At 38.3% G+C, this 15832-nt stretch overlaps 1 protein-coding gene across 1 annotated transcript in view; it reads left to right on the top strand.

Annotated features, from left to right (window-relative positions):
* Positions 1-567: 567 nt before the first annotated feature.
* Positions 568-15832, top strand: part of abd-A (abdominal A) — a 410801-nt gene continuing 395536 nt past the window's right edge. Inside the window, exon 1 of the mRNA XM_067140485.2 lies at positions 568-1600. Within this exon, the coding sequence (XP_066996586.1) occupies positions 871-1600 (730 nt within the window). The 5' untranslated portion in view covers positions 568-870. The remainder of the gene's footprint in view (positions 1601-15832) is intronic.

Below are 15832 nucleotides of genomic sequence, written 5' to 3'. Positions count from 1 at the left end.
AAAGAAACAGAAGCAATGTGATCCTGTTGTAGTTGACAAGTCACTCGGTAGATGGCGATGTCATCAACAGCATGCTGTTGGAGGCACCGCCCCCTAGATTCTCCCCGCCACACTCACACACACATACACACATAGTGCCGGTATTGAGCGTGCTACATGGTTCAGCGTGTGGCAGTGTCTAACTTAGGCCCCTGGCGACTACCACACAACTGAGAACAAGTGCTTCTACGCCTCATTCATCTTCTGGCGGGCGGTGGACCAGTCGTGGACCCTCATTGGCTAGCTCACGGACACCTGTCCTCTGATTGGCTCCTCTTATTTACAAGTTCTCGAGAGGGGGTGCTCCTCCCCATGGAGCGTGAGAGTGTGTGTGAGTGTGTGTATGTGTGGTAGGGTGAAGGAGCGAGGGAGGGTTTGAAGTAGGGGAATGGACAGAGGAGAAACAGCTAACGCCATTATTGTAAGGGGTTACATTTAGTTGGTGAAGGCATAGTACAGAAGGTACCGTATAGAGAGGGCTATAGCCTCGAACATACAAGGGCCATAAAGGATTCGAAGAAGTAAAGAAGAGCGCGTAAGAAATTTTGAGGGTGAATAGGGGCTTTTTTTGATGCGAGGACTAAGGTATTAACGGGTCTTTGACTGCGGTCGATTTAAAAACGGGGTTACTGAGCCCCGTCAATAAAAAAATATTTAATGTAATTTTTTAAATTTATCAGTACCGGAATAGATTTTTTCTAATTTTTGTCAACTACGGGAGAGAAGAATATTAGCTAGAGAGTTTGTTTGTTGTATCATGGTGTACACTGATCGGAGTGGCACAAGTGTGGGCTACAATCAACTGAACGCGACCTTGCGGCTGCAGGAGCAATGAGTTCCAAGTTTCTGTTGGATAGTATGCTCCCTAAGTATCATCATCAACTGTACCAGCATCATCAGCAGCAGTTATTGAGTTCTACCGGCGCTTCATCTCTCTTCTCGAGCACAGCTCCCAGCGACCCGGCAGCTGTCAATTACAGCACCAGCCTCAACAGTACTCACTCACCATCTTCATCTTCATCCTCGCCACAGCACACTTCATCTTCTTCCGCGTCTCCTGGGGCATCTTCAGCCACAAACAGGATGTATCCTTATGTTTCGGCTGCTGCTGCACACCACCATCACCAACAACAGCAAGCTGTGGCGGCTGCAGCCTTTGCGGGGGCGGCAGCGGCCTCGGGTTCGATGGTACCCGGCGCCTTCTCGTCATCAGCAGCGTCTTCGGCTGCTCTGGCTGCCGCGGCTGCAGTAGATGCAGCTGTTACGGCAGATAAATCCTGCCGGTATACTGCTGGTCTGACGGGTAATGTGCCGCCTCCAGATTCAATGGTCAACTATACCTTGGGTCATCATCATCAGAATGGGGCAGCTGCGTCGGCGGTATCAGCCGCCAGCACCGTGTCGGCAGCGTCGGCGTCCATGGCAGCAGCAGCCCAGTTCTACCATCAGGCAGCAGCGGCTTCCGCGGCGGCTGATCCACTGTCGTCGTGCTCACAGGCTGCGGGAACTGCAGGCCAGCCCATTCCGGACATCCCGCGTTACCCCTGGATGTCTATCACGGGTGAGTACAGTCCCGTGAAGGGCCCCTTTTACTTCTATTGTAGTCTGGTAGCCCGCAATCTGTTATCCCTTGACAGCTGAACAAGCATGCCCCATCACCTCCTCCCCGATTGTAAAATGTGAAGTTCCGTCACCATTTAAACATCCCACATCCATTTCTAGTCAGTAGATGTTAGCTCCTCGTAAGAGTCGGTTGCAGCTTTCTAGCCAAAATAATGCGATAACCGATGTAAAGACATAAATTCGAGAGTAGGAGAAAAATTTCTTACATAAATACTCTGTTTTAAAAGTCAACAGCTGTGAAATACATATACAGCAATTTTTGGTGGATTAAAGCTGCGTAATGGTACACAAATTCTTACTAAGTCTCTAATCACGAAAACGCGACTGCAGCACACTGGAATTCTAAGTTTGAATGAACTGTTAAGACCATATTTCCACAATACAAATTCTCAAAACCGATATCATGGCATGAAAGGTAAAATCCGACTCTTAAGTTACGCATGTGTTTCTGTTTTTGTTTGGTTGTTCTTTTGTCTATGATGTGTAGTAATATCCCTCGTCCAGCAAAATACTGATTTTTCTCACCTATCAAATTTTCATAAATGAGTAGTGGCACACTCTGCCATTTTGTGAAGTGTTCTACATTATAAAATCTAATGAAATTGATCCTTGCCGCTTTAAAGACTGAGTATTTTCTCGTTCACCTTTGGGAACAGAATCCTTCCTAAACACAAAGAGAAAGTTGGGGCGTTATTGTAAAGATCAACAAAAGCCTTTCGTTTTTTTAAAGACAAGACTCCGGTGAAAGTGCAGGTGTAACTAACATGTTACTGAGGTAAGAATCTGAGTGCAAACGTAATATCAACAAATAATGAATGAATATACCATACAAAATACGCAATATTTCTTGAAATATTTTAATAGCTATTCATTACAAAATATATGTTTCTTTCTGGACAATATCTTAAAAGTATTGATTTATTAACATTACAAAGTTTTAAACGGAGTCGCAAATTCCTTTATTAGACTGTAACTTTTTCCTGCTTCGTATTAAATACTACCGGGTGTACGGTAGTGTGAGCCTTTGAATTGAACTCTTAAAATAGCATAATATTTTGTGTAGATTGTGTAAAAACAAATATAATTTTACTAAAATGGCACAGAATAGGCCTCTTTTTAATCTATAATTTCCAGTCCCTGTCTTATTTAAGACTACGCTAGGGATATTCCGTGCTAATAACTACGTTTGTTGAATGACAACCGTTATTATGGCTAATTATTTCGTAAGTTATAATATAGCCTTATATCAAGATATATCTAGATGTGTGTGTACTGTAGGCCCTACTGCATAGGCCTATAAGTTTTGTACGTCAAAAAACTCCAGAAGGACAAACTTCCGGCCCTTAGGTGACTCCGAAAACCATAAAAATTTAGGTAGTGGGACATAAATATATTATTATTATTATTATTATTATTATTATTATTATTATTATTATTATTATTATTATTATTATTGTTATTTTTATTATTATTATTTATTAACATTATTAGCAGAAATATTATTGCCTAAAAGGCTATGAAAACGATTTCTATGAGAGAAAATTATTACACTAGGGGTAGTGTTTTTAATTTTATAGGATCTATAATAATAATAATAATAATAATAATAATAGCCTAATAATAATAATGTAACAGTCGTTTTCTTTTATGTTAATTGTATAATAACGTATATAGCAAAATACTTGCTTACTAAGTCGTGTCACAGATGGAGATGCTGTGCAACAGCCGTTCGTTCAATTTAAGCCTGTACAACTCAGCAGAATGCAAGTTTCTGGAACGTCTTGATTTCAAATCCCTCATTTTAATATTTACAATTATTATTCATCTAGAATCAGCATCAACAAAATGCAGTGCTCATATGATACTACAAAACCATAATAAATCAGCTATAGTATTGCTGTATCCTCAGTTTATTCTAACAGTTACGATTAGTTATAGGTTTTGTAGGCAGAAAATGAGATTTTTCACGTAGTCTATACATGGAACAATGTAACCGTTCATTGAGATGAAATATTTCCAGATGATCGCTATTACTCTGCTGTGCTTCCTCAATTTTCTAGATGAATTTCTGCGGATGGTACACACGTAATGGCGATGTTTATGCCTCTTTATTTTACTCGAGTCTGTTGTTAGGCGAAGCATATGAAATTTCGTATTACTTTTGTGTAATTTTGGTAGCATTTGACATCATTGTTGACATGAAAATTCTCTAAAAAAACCGATATATTGAGAATGTCTTGAAGTTGAACATAACAGGTGATAAATACTAAATCTTAACTTTATTTCTTTTCAGAAAATGACATTAGAATTATTCCTGTACTTGAGATATTATTTATGTTTCAAGTTGCAAAGAATGATTGACTTAAAACTATTATACCACGAATCAGTTAAGTGATAGAGAACATAGTTCGCTCAAAAGATTTAAATCCATTCATAAGTCACTACTAATTTCAAACTTTGAAACACTAACTCACTGCTAAAAAAAACATTAATTGCAATGTTTTCAATTTTATGATTCACAATTTTACTGTCGTCCTTGTAATAACTGGTAACCCAACGACAGTACCGAAAATCAGCATAGCAGGTAACCCCCTTATTCGGTCAAAATAATTAATTCTTCACAAGTTCTGTTGAATGTTCATGAAAGGGTAAAGTCTTATACACCCAACACAATCTTTTATATCTCAAATTACGTTCGAAATTGCGCTAGAAACATTAGATTCCTTTTCTTTATTATTATTATTATTATTATTATTATTATTATTATTATTATTATTATTATTATTAATAGAAAAGGATATAATCAAAGCTGTTACAATCTCGAGGGCAACGGACGATGCATTCTACACTGAGGAAAATAACTTGCAATAACTTTAAAAAATTAAATGGGCTTATACCTAAATCGATTTTTAAGTAGGCCTATACGGTAGTAATTGATGAAACAAAGTCCCTACGAAGCATTAAAAATCGACCGAATCTGTCACGAAATTTTGAATACTGGGACTGCACAGAAGGGAGAGAGATCGAATACAATACATGATTCTGACTAGGCCTACATTTTATTTTGTTTGTACAATCTTACAATTACATTGGACATTATTTATTTACTTTGATTTTGAATAGTTCTTCATTTGTCTTCGTTTTCTACTTAAAATGCTTCCAGAACGTTTATGAGAAAAACATCTGATGGAGTTAATGTTCCACGAATGGCAAGGCCGTAGTTTTCTTAGTGTGAGTCAACTGTCCTATCATATTCCAAATAATTTCTCCCACTTTCTCTCCATCTACTTCGTACAGCTTTCCACTATCAGTGACTTCCATCTTATGATCAGTCACGATTTATACTTGACAGTGATTGATACCCATTTTGCGTGATATAGCACTATTTCAGCCAAAGGCACCCCCGTATAAAATGAATTTATAAAGCACAGTGATAAAGAATTCACTCTCATTGGTAGATGTTAATTCTACGGCTTTTTTTTTACTCTGGTTGTAAGCTTTATTCAATTCCAATCCATCTACTAATATTTAAACCTTTTTAAATTATACAATTTAGTTTTTAGAATGTCTTTGAAGGGTTCCATAAAAATAATATAAACATAGTGTTAAACACAGATTTTATCCTCGTTTGATTTTAACATTTACTTGTTTCCTTCACATCGTTTTTCTTAGTTATGTAACGGTAGTCGTTGATATATCCTTGGTCAAGCACGCAACTTTACGAAGGAGTAAACATTACATTACATTCCGCCGCTGTTCTACAGTTTCATGGCGAATGTATTCCCTGGCGGTCTCACCGGCACATCAGTACGTATTCTGTTTCCTTTAAAGTTTATTGCTTCCGAAGGATTTACGGCCCACAAGCCGACTACAGAAATCTATTGTTACTTTCTTCACGGTTACCTATCGTGATTGGGGTCTTGTCAGGATGTTTCCCTCACTATTTCCAGGCCACTATACTGATTCCAAACACTTAGGCTTACATATCAGCCTATTGAAGTGAAGCTTCAGCCGAAAGCAGTCTTAGAGATCACTCAAAGCGTACATAACTGTGTTAATTTATTTGAAGAAAACTGAATAATAATCAAAATAACCAAAGACGTCAGGGATTACAGCAATTTAGTTTATTTTCAAATAATAAAGAAAAGGAACATTGGGATAAATATAACAGATGAAGGTATCTGAGTCTGTGAAGAAGGTCAGTGTTTCTCAAGATATAGTAGTCATGAATTTAGTTCAGATGAAAAAGTCGCATGCGTGATAGTTGACGCATACAAAGAGGTATTGTCTACTGAATTACAAATGAATGTGCGGCACAAAATGTTACAATTAACTTATGAAATAAGAATTAAAGTACCATAATAGATAATGTGACTCTCAGCCAGAGATAATTAGTAATAATAATAATATAAATAATAATAATAATTCCGTCGACAAAACTACATTAGGCCTATAATTATTCTGTTACATATAGGTGCTTCAGTATATTGTTACCCTCCTGAAATCGCACTATTATTATTATTATTATTATTATTATTATTATTATTATTATTATTATCATTATTACCTCTGTGGATCAGGCGGCAGCGTTCCGGCCTCTCACCATTGGGTTCCCTGGTTCAAATCCCTGTCACTCCATGTGAGATTTGTGCTGGACAACGCGGAGGCGGGACAGGATTTTCTCCGGGTACTCCGGTTTTCCCTGTCATATTTCATTCCAGCAACACTCTCCAATATAATTTCATTTCATCTGCCATTCGCTAATTATTGCCCCAGAGAAGTGCGACAGGCTTCGGCAGCCGGCACGATTCCTATTCACGCCGGTAGATGGGGGCTTCATTCATCCCATTCCTGACCCGGTCCAATGGCTGTAAACAGGCTGTGGATTTCCATTTCCATTTTCATTATTATTATTATTATTATTATTATTATTATTATTATTATTAGGGCCTATTGTTGTTATTATCATCTCAAGATGATAGGTTCAAACCTGGCGGAGGAAGACGCAGTTTCGAAGAGCTGAATATTGTCCTGACGGTACGTAGATCATCCTAGAATATATCGTCGCTGATCGGGCAAAAGGTCATATCTTGCAATGCTCTTCCTATCCATTATTTTCCTGAAGATTGGTCACGCCTCCCACCTACGTATGGATATGGAGTCCATCAGAACAATATTCGTTTTATTATTATTATTATTATTATTATTATTATTATTATTATTATTATTATTATTTATTATTATTATTATTATTATTATTATTATTATTATTATTATTATTATTATGTAAGTATGAGTTTTCGTTTCTGTTTCTTCGAGTTTTCTTTCGAGCAGGACTAATTTTGATGCACTTTTCTCTATTTTCATTATTTCTGTGGGAATACTTTTAATATAATTATAAGCATATAGGCCTACCTTCAACGAAAATTTAAACCAAAGAATTGAAGGGATATTTTAAGTAATAGGAGAAGTACAGTGCTTTTGGCTGTTTAAATTAGATATGACCGGTGTACGAAAACTTTTGAACTTTTGATAGTAGGTCTACTATTAAAGTCGTGTGGGTCATTAGACCGCATTGATAGATAACTCACTCTAGGCTAAATTAATTATGTAGTAATAATTTGTTCTAACACACGCTTTGATTGGTAATCCGCTTATTAGACACCAGGAGGCCGGATTTTCTCGATAGGGAATTTTTTAATGAGTCGGATGTAAAGGACACGTAATTGTCACATCTAAATTCCCTTAAATTTGAATCATACTTGAATATATTACCTTAGGAACAGAACGACAACGAATGAACGACTGAACTACAAAGACACCCAAAAGTATTTGTTTTCATCTTCGATGACAAAGTGATGTTCGGCAAAACTCAAGATGTGATTTCGATTGGAATTTTATACATTTAGTTGTCAAGTTAGGTTATTTTTTTTAAATTTCAGAATCTTCCTGCAGCATTTTCAGGTAACTGTAATGATAAAGAGTATAGTTTGATGGATTGCTAAGCATGTTACTCATTAAGCTGCAATGCTCTTAAGATTAATGAGTATGGTTCCTAAATGTGTACAAAGAACTTCGGAATGCAATTAAAGCACGTGATGTAATAAAGGCTTGTTAGACCGAACTGTTTGGAGAAATCAGCAGAGAATTTAGGGATAGTCCCTTTTACTCACATTATTGAAACACTGGCAGTCATAGACTGGAGATGATATTTTTCTCGGAAGCATTTAATACTGTAGTAAGCTCGTAGATACGCTTCTTATCCACGCCAATTTCTTCGGACTGGCTTTCTTAGGTTTCGAATCTGATGGTGGGTTCTTTAATGTACCCATGGCGAGACCATCTATTGCTGCTATCGGTGGAGAGACAATATATCGTCCCTGCCGTAAAAAAACTCCTATGTAAAATATTTTAGCTTAGAAATTTGACCGGTAACGTTCTGTCATCTAAGGTGCAATATTGTTTGCATATTGTTAAGGCATTTTCGCTCTTCATAATGTATGTGCTGCGGGTCAGTATATCTCCAAAAATATTATCACATAGGAGGTTTTGTCCCGGCAACGACGATATTCATATAATGAACCTCATTGTACCGTACTGTAGGAATGTATGTTTACATGAAGTATCTACGCACTCCTACACTGTAATGCATTTAGGGATCATTTCCCTTTACACATCTGCATAGGAAAATGAACACAACGGATGTTGTTCTGATGGACTGCATATCCATGTGTGCCAGTCTTAAGGAGGATACTGGATATGAAGATAATTGTGGGATACGAGGTATTTCCCGTACTGCGACGATATATATCTTCACAATTCTATCTTTCTTCCTAAACGCACTGGCGATAGATGATCTGACTGTGTGATGACGCGGTCGGTAACAGTTCATCATTTGGGAAGGCTCCTAGAACATGGACAGGTGTTTCAACCGACAGAGGTTGTCGTTCTGGTTTCTGCCTGGTATACCATGAACAGCTGACATTTCCACACTCATTTTAATGCCTTCTCTCCATTCGATTCATTCCAATCCCTGGTGTCCTAGGATCAACTTTTGGCTGGAGTTTACGCCTTACAATAAGACTACACTTTCACATTTGTGTTCTTTCTTACTCCAGCCCATGAAAGACTTTAATCTCAACCGTTGGTGTACCTTCCACGTGCCCGTTTGGTCACATTTGGTCATGAATCGCCACAGTTCTTGTCACATTTTATACAGTCTGGCTTGTTGACATTTCTTACGAAAGTCTCCTCGAAGAGTTCAAGAACGGATGTTTTGATTTCAGAAAAATCTGACATGAATTAATATGCTATAAAGTCACCACCCATTTAGAGCAGAGCCTACGTTAGGCATTGAACTTTGCATCCGCATAAAGAGTATCACTAGATAGGGTTTACCATTGTATATATCAGACGGAAGCTGTAATAATTCCTTAAGTGCTCCTCTTATCACAATATCTGCGCCATATACTTTTTTCTAATTATTTGCTTTACGTCGCACCGACACAGAGAGGTCTTATGGCGACGATGGGAGAGGAAAGGGCTAGGAGTGGGAAGGAATTGGCCGTGGCATTTATTAAGGTACAGCCCCAGCAATTGCCTGATAAAAAATGGGAAACCACGGAAAACCATCTTTAGGGCTGCCGACAGTGGGGTTCGAACCCACTATCTCCCGGATGAAAGCTCACAGCTGCTCGCTCCCAACCGCACGGCCAACTCGCCCGTTCCAATATACAATTTACAGAGGCATTTTATTTGCGGGCACTGTCTGATAAGGACATACGGAGGTATTCATTATCTCGAATTTTTCATCCGCCTGTGAAAGAGACGATGATATCAGCAGTTCCGAGTTAATTCCATCTGAGAAATTTGCTCCAACGAATTGCTTGCCCCATTTCGACACAACGTATTTCGTTTCCGGCAGGGACCATGAAGTTCTTTTCTCTCAGACGACTTTTTTCAACACAAATTCCATTATTCTGGTTGATATTTTATTTCTAGACCAATTTTCGAAAATTGTTGAATAGCATTACTAGCGAGCAGTAGAGAGGATGCAGTATTCTATGTCATCGGTAGAAACTATCACAGTTATTAGGTCTTGATAATCTTTGGAAGAAACTGATAATCGTAATGGTCGCAAACAGGCTTCCCACTAAGCTCATTCAACATGTGGTCAACAGCGAAGTTAACCAATGTGGGTGACAAATTTGAACCCTGCATTACACTTCTAGTCAGCGCAGTTGATCTAGTTAGGAGCCCTTAAGATCGAATTTTGCGTCACGTTACCTTTCTGGAAGCTGGTTACTAAATTTGCGAGTTTACATGGAATCGGCAGTGACATCAAAGTTCTTTCCAGATTATTATAGCTAACTTTGTCAAAAGCTTTCCTTATACCTAGAAAAGCAAATCGTCGCTGCCGGGACAAATCCTCCTATGTGAAATATTTTAGCATAGTACTTTGGCCGTTAAGGTTCTTTCATCTAAGGTGCAATATTGTGTGAATGCTGTCAAGGCATTCTCGCTCTTCATAATGTATGTGCTACGGGTCAGTAGGCCTATATCTCCAAATATATTATCACATAGTGGGTTTTGTCCCGGCAACGACGAAATATCACCCTCTCCTTCCTCATCTTGGGATATCCTAGAACAGAAGCTAGTAAGGCGTTGTTGATATGAGTGTCTGATGCTTTGGCAAAACCACTCTGGTTCTGGTTTCTTGAATGGCGATGGTACAAATCCAGTTCGTAACATACATGTGACTTTAGTGGCTATGATAGCGGCCGCAGCGTCATTTTTAAAATCATGTAATCGGAGCCAGGTGTCGTATCCACCGCAATGCTCCTGAAAACTAAATCGATTTCTTTCTTAAATATCACTTCCTCATTTCCATTACCCAATTCAAGTCGCTCGGTTTCTGTCATATTATGGTAATAATAAGAATCATGGACCTTATCGTTCGGTTGCCCACACATAGGCCTATCTGAAAAGTAGTCAAATGTCTGAACACGTGGAATGTCACACATTTTGACGTTGGAATTAAGTACTACAGATCGTATGGCTTTCCTTCGCCGATTATAGTAGTAATATTGTGTAACCCGATATCCGTACATCTCCCTACAATTCAGATAATCTCGTTTCGTCGCTCGTTCGGGGTTGGTTTAATGCTTCATTTTAATTTATCCACCTGTATTTGTGTTATATTTTCTGTGTTGATAATATTTACGAGCTTAATGTTTAGGACCTAGAAGCAAATCTACTGCTGAGACTGAAACGAAGGTACACCTGTCAATAACCTTGTTAACATTCTCACCAATCATGTCATTCGAAAACGTTTGCTGCCATTCCATCATTTCCTCTCTGAATTCGGATTTCGAAGCTTGAATATCATCATCATTGCGTTAGGTGGTGGGCTGACTATACTAATCAATTCTGAACGAAATCTGTAGGTTGAACACTAAAGAGGTCGTCGTAAAAGAAGAAAGGAACATGCAAGAACTACATGAACTGTTTCTTCATGTTGATGTTTGATTACAGTCTTTGAATAAAAACATAGGCCTTATGTTTTTGATTTGCTTTGCATAATTCTTTGCCAGAACACATGAACAGAGGTTCACAGTTCTATTTTTAGGTCACATGGTTGCTTTTTATGTTATTATTATTATTATTATTATTATTATTATTATTATTATTATTATTATTATTATTATTATTATTCAACTTCATAAATCGTCCATCTAGGGGCCACAATAAGCCTCACTTTACATTCTGGCATTTGTCCATTTTTCGCTTGATCCACATCGCCTTCATTACCTCACTGTGTTTACCACAACCTTCCTCTGTCCATTTCGCACCAGTTGCCCGTTTTTCATCCCGGAAAGTCCCAAAAATCTTGATGGATGCTCTGAAAATATTTCGGTCTTGTGCATCTTCTGCTTGTATGCCCAGTTCTTTAAGATCTTTCTTGACATTAACGTACGATGGCATTGCCGTGTTTGATTTTGAGTCAAATATACTGAAGATATGTTTCGTCCATCGAGAGTCGATCATTCGTCGTATATGACCGTAGAAGCAAACTCTGCCTTTACGCATTGCGTCCGTGATCTTCTCTGTCTTATAGTTCTTGCCTGGATTTTCTAATGTAGATGGCATTATGTAGTTTGGGCCAAGTATGGTGTTAGGATCTTTCTTTCCTTCCTCTCTAAATCCTCAAGGGAATATTTCTCGGATTGGATAAGGCATTCAGATGCATAGAGCGATACTGGTTTGATGACAGTGTTGTAGTGACGAATTTTTGTGTTCGGAGAATTGCACTCTTCGTTGTATATGATGCAGGTGGTTTGGAGAAAGATTTCCATTTTCTTGATTCTTGCTGCTATGGCCTCTTTGTAAAGTCCACTTTGATGGATCCATTCCCCCAAGGTATTTAAATTTATTAAAATGGTTTATCATTCCATATTTTGTGCTTAGTTGTGCCGTATCATCTTTGATGTTCGACATTACTTCTGGTTGTTGAAAAGAAATGTGTAAACCTTTTTATTCTGCTACTTCCTTCAATACCTTGATCTGGTCTGTTGCACTTTCAAAATTTTCTGTCATCAGGGTTATCTCATCAGCGAACGCTAAGCAATCTATTTCCACTCCGTTTTTCTTTGTCCCAATCCTTAAGGGTTTGTAAAGATTCTGCAAGTATGTTAAGCAACACATCATGGTTGATGGAGCCGTATGCTTTCCTGAAGTATACAAATGTTGATATATAGGTTCGACCTCCCAGCATATGGTATCTTATTACGGCTCTTAGGTTAAGTATTTGTTGTGCACTTTATCGGCCTTTCCGAAAACCTGCTTGGTATTCCCCGAGTTTGTGTTTAACTTGCTGTTCTAGTCTTTCAAGGATGGATAGTGACAGGATCTTTTAGGATACTGACAGAAGAGAAATACCACGGTAATTGTTCACATCTCTTATATTTCCCTTTTTGTGTAATGGATGGATCAAAGCTAGCTTCCAGTCCTTTGGCAGTTGTTCTTTTTCCCATATACCTACAACGGTTTGGTGTAGGATGTCGGTTGTTTCTTCCGGTACATGTTTCCGCAGTTCCGCAATCATGGTGTCTTCACCAGAAGTCTTGCTATTTTTCAGTCTCTTTATGTGGCATTTGATTTCATCGCGATTTGGTGGAGAAGATGGCAGGTTTTGGCTCAATGGTTAGTTTGTTTTGATGGAGTTGGCAGGTTTTTCACAGTTTAGAAGGTCGTTAAAATACTTAGCAAGAGTTCCATCTATCCTTAGAAAGCAAAGCAAAGGTTCCTTGTATCCTTATAGAATCGTTTTAAAATTCCTGAAGTATTTACGGGTTTCATCTCTGAATGTCTTATTATTATTATTATTATTATTATTATTATTATTATTATTATTATTATTATTATTATTATTATTATTATTATTTTACAAATATATTATAATTAGGAGATATCACGGTGGCAAATTCTGCTTACAGCTGTATAACAATGAGGACATGTATGAAGGCAAAAAGGAAAAATCATTATGAGAATACAGAAGAAAATAAAGAATAGATATACTGTATGATTAGCAAAAAACTGCACGAAAATAATAAATTACATGGAAAGCAAACAATGAAATTGCATGAAAAAAATGATGTGATATGACAATCACAACGAGCCATATATGAATCCACGAAACATTTGCAAATTGTAAGCCTATGATAAAATAAAACGTAGCCGGGCTGAGTGGCTCAGACGCTTGAGGCGCTGGCCTTCTGACCCCAACTTGGCATGTTCGATCCTGGCTCAGTCCTGTGGTATTTGAAGTTGCTCAAATACGCCAGCCTCGTGAGGGTAGATTTACTAGCACGTAAAAGAACTCCTGTGGGACAATATTCCGGCACCTCGGTGTCTCCGAAAACCGTAATAGTAAATAGTGGGACGTAAAGCATATAACATTATTTAAATATTCCGTTATATCGATGGATTACTGCTAAAACCTTGCATGTCCCAATGCGCTTCCTACCCATTATACGCCTATTCCTTAAGAATGGTCACGCCTCCCAGTCACACATTTATATGCAGTCCATCAGAACAATTTTCGTTGTGTTCACTTTCCTGTGCTGTCCTGTAAAGGAAAATAGACCTTACCATACCGTGTTGTAGGGATGTTGTTTGTAAGCGAATTTACGCGCTCCTACAGTAAAATATATTTAAGGTTCATTTTTCTTTACACACCACCATAGGAAAATGAGCACAACGAAATTTGTTCTTATAGGCTGCATATCCACATGTGGCTAGGAGGCGTGACAAGTTTTAAGGAATATGATGGATAAGAAGAGCGTTGGGACGTCCGAGGTTTTAGAAGTAAACCATCGACATATAGCGTAGCATAGTTAATTCAAAACAGTGGCATAGGAAATCACAAACAATCATAGACTGATTAGAATTCACATAGGCTATGATTTTCAGAATATCGTACCTGCACCGGGAAAACTCGTACCCCACAATGTCCTTCCTATTAATTATTCTCCTTAAGACTGGTCACGTTTCCTTAACACGTTATAAAATACTGATAATTCACTCTCAATTAAAATTATCCATAACAGTATTTTTTAAATCAAATACAACATTGAATTAGTTTATCATTAATCATGAGAATCTTCCATCATAACATCATCAACATAAAGGAAATTTTGGAAGTTGTTTGTAGATTCGTTTATGAATAAAATGATCAATAATGCAGATCTGTAAAATTGATATGAAAATTGTTCGATAAATCTCAACTGATTTACACATTAATTTGACGATTATATTCCTCCATCACATAGGAATTGTGCACAATACTAATATGAATATATGGGAAGGGAATGTATTAATACGTAGGCCTACCCACCTGCACTAAGACGGACGCATTCGCTTGCAAAATCATAAACCCTAAACGTTGTAACAGAGGCCTACGCATGCGTTTCGGTAGAAAACCATTCCTAATTGATTATCTCTAAATATAAATTAAAATTCAATTTTTACTGCATTACCGTACTTCCATATTGCACTTGGCAGCAGTGTTGCAAACTTAGCGGATTTTCCGCTAAATTTGGCGGAATTAGAAGACTGCCGGCGGAGAAAAATATCATTTAGCGGACAGCGGATTTTTTGGCGGAATTCTAGATTTATTATAGCGGAATTTAGTGTTCTATCAATTTTACATTTTTTAAAAAATTTGTACTCCAGTCTGTCTCCGAGCTATTCCGTATTTCTTATCAAGAGCTAGTGATCACATGAGGAAAACGTGTTATTTGGATTTGATGTATGAGATCAGGGTATCATAAATTTGTAATACGTGGGGAAAGGGTTCTTATCTCTTAGTTGACGAATGACGACAGATAATGAAACTGTGACAGGGTAGCATTTATATTTATGCTATGAAGGAAGACCGTTTAATGAACTGACCTCTTTTGTGTATGGCCCTTGAGGTAGAGGATTCACCTAGTTTGCACCCGGCACTAAAACGCCTACAAGTTTTAGCTCACCGGCTCACAGGCAGGGGGTTAATCCCAGTGAAACTCACAGATCATATGCGTGCAGACATTTATTATTCATCATCATCATCATCATCATCTGTTTACCCTCCAGGTTCGGCTTTTCCTTCGGACTCAGCGAGGGATCCCACCTCTACCGCCTCAAGGGCAGTGTCCTGGAGCTTCAGACTCTTGGTCGTGGGATACAACTGGGGAGAATAACCAGTACCTCGTCCAGGCGGCCTCACCTGCTGTGCTGAACAGGGGCCTTGTGGAGGGATGGGAAGATTGGAAGGGATAGGCAAGGAAGAGGTAAGGAAGCGGCCGTGGCCTTAGGTACCATCCCGGCATTCGCCTGGAGGAGAAGTTGGAAACCACGGAAAACCACTTCCAGGATGGCTGAGGTGGGAATCGAACCCACCTCTACTCAGTTGACCTCCCGAGGCTGAGTGGACCCCGTTCCAGCCCTCGTACCACTTTTCAAATTTCGTGGCAGAGCCGGGAATCGAACCCGGGCCTCCGGGGGTGGCAGCTAATCACGCTAACCACAACACCACAGAGGCGGACACATTTATTATTATTATTATTATTATTATTATTATTATTATTATTATTATTATTATTATTATTATTATTATCGCTCATTTTTA

The sequence above is a fragment of the Anabrus simplex genome, chromosome 1 (genome assembly GCF_040414725.1).
Source record: "Anabrus simplex isolate iqAnaSimp1 chromosome 1, ASM4041472v1, whole genome shotgun sequence".
In the NCBI taxonomy this organism is placed as follows: domain Eukaryota; kingdom Metazoa; phylum Arthropoda; class Insecta; order Orthoptera; family Tettigoniidae; genus Anabrus; species Anabrus simplex.
This window is presented reverse-complemented; position numbering and strand designations above follow the sequence as displayed.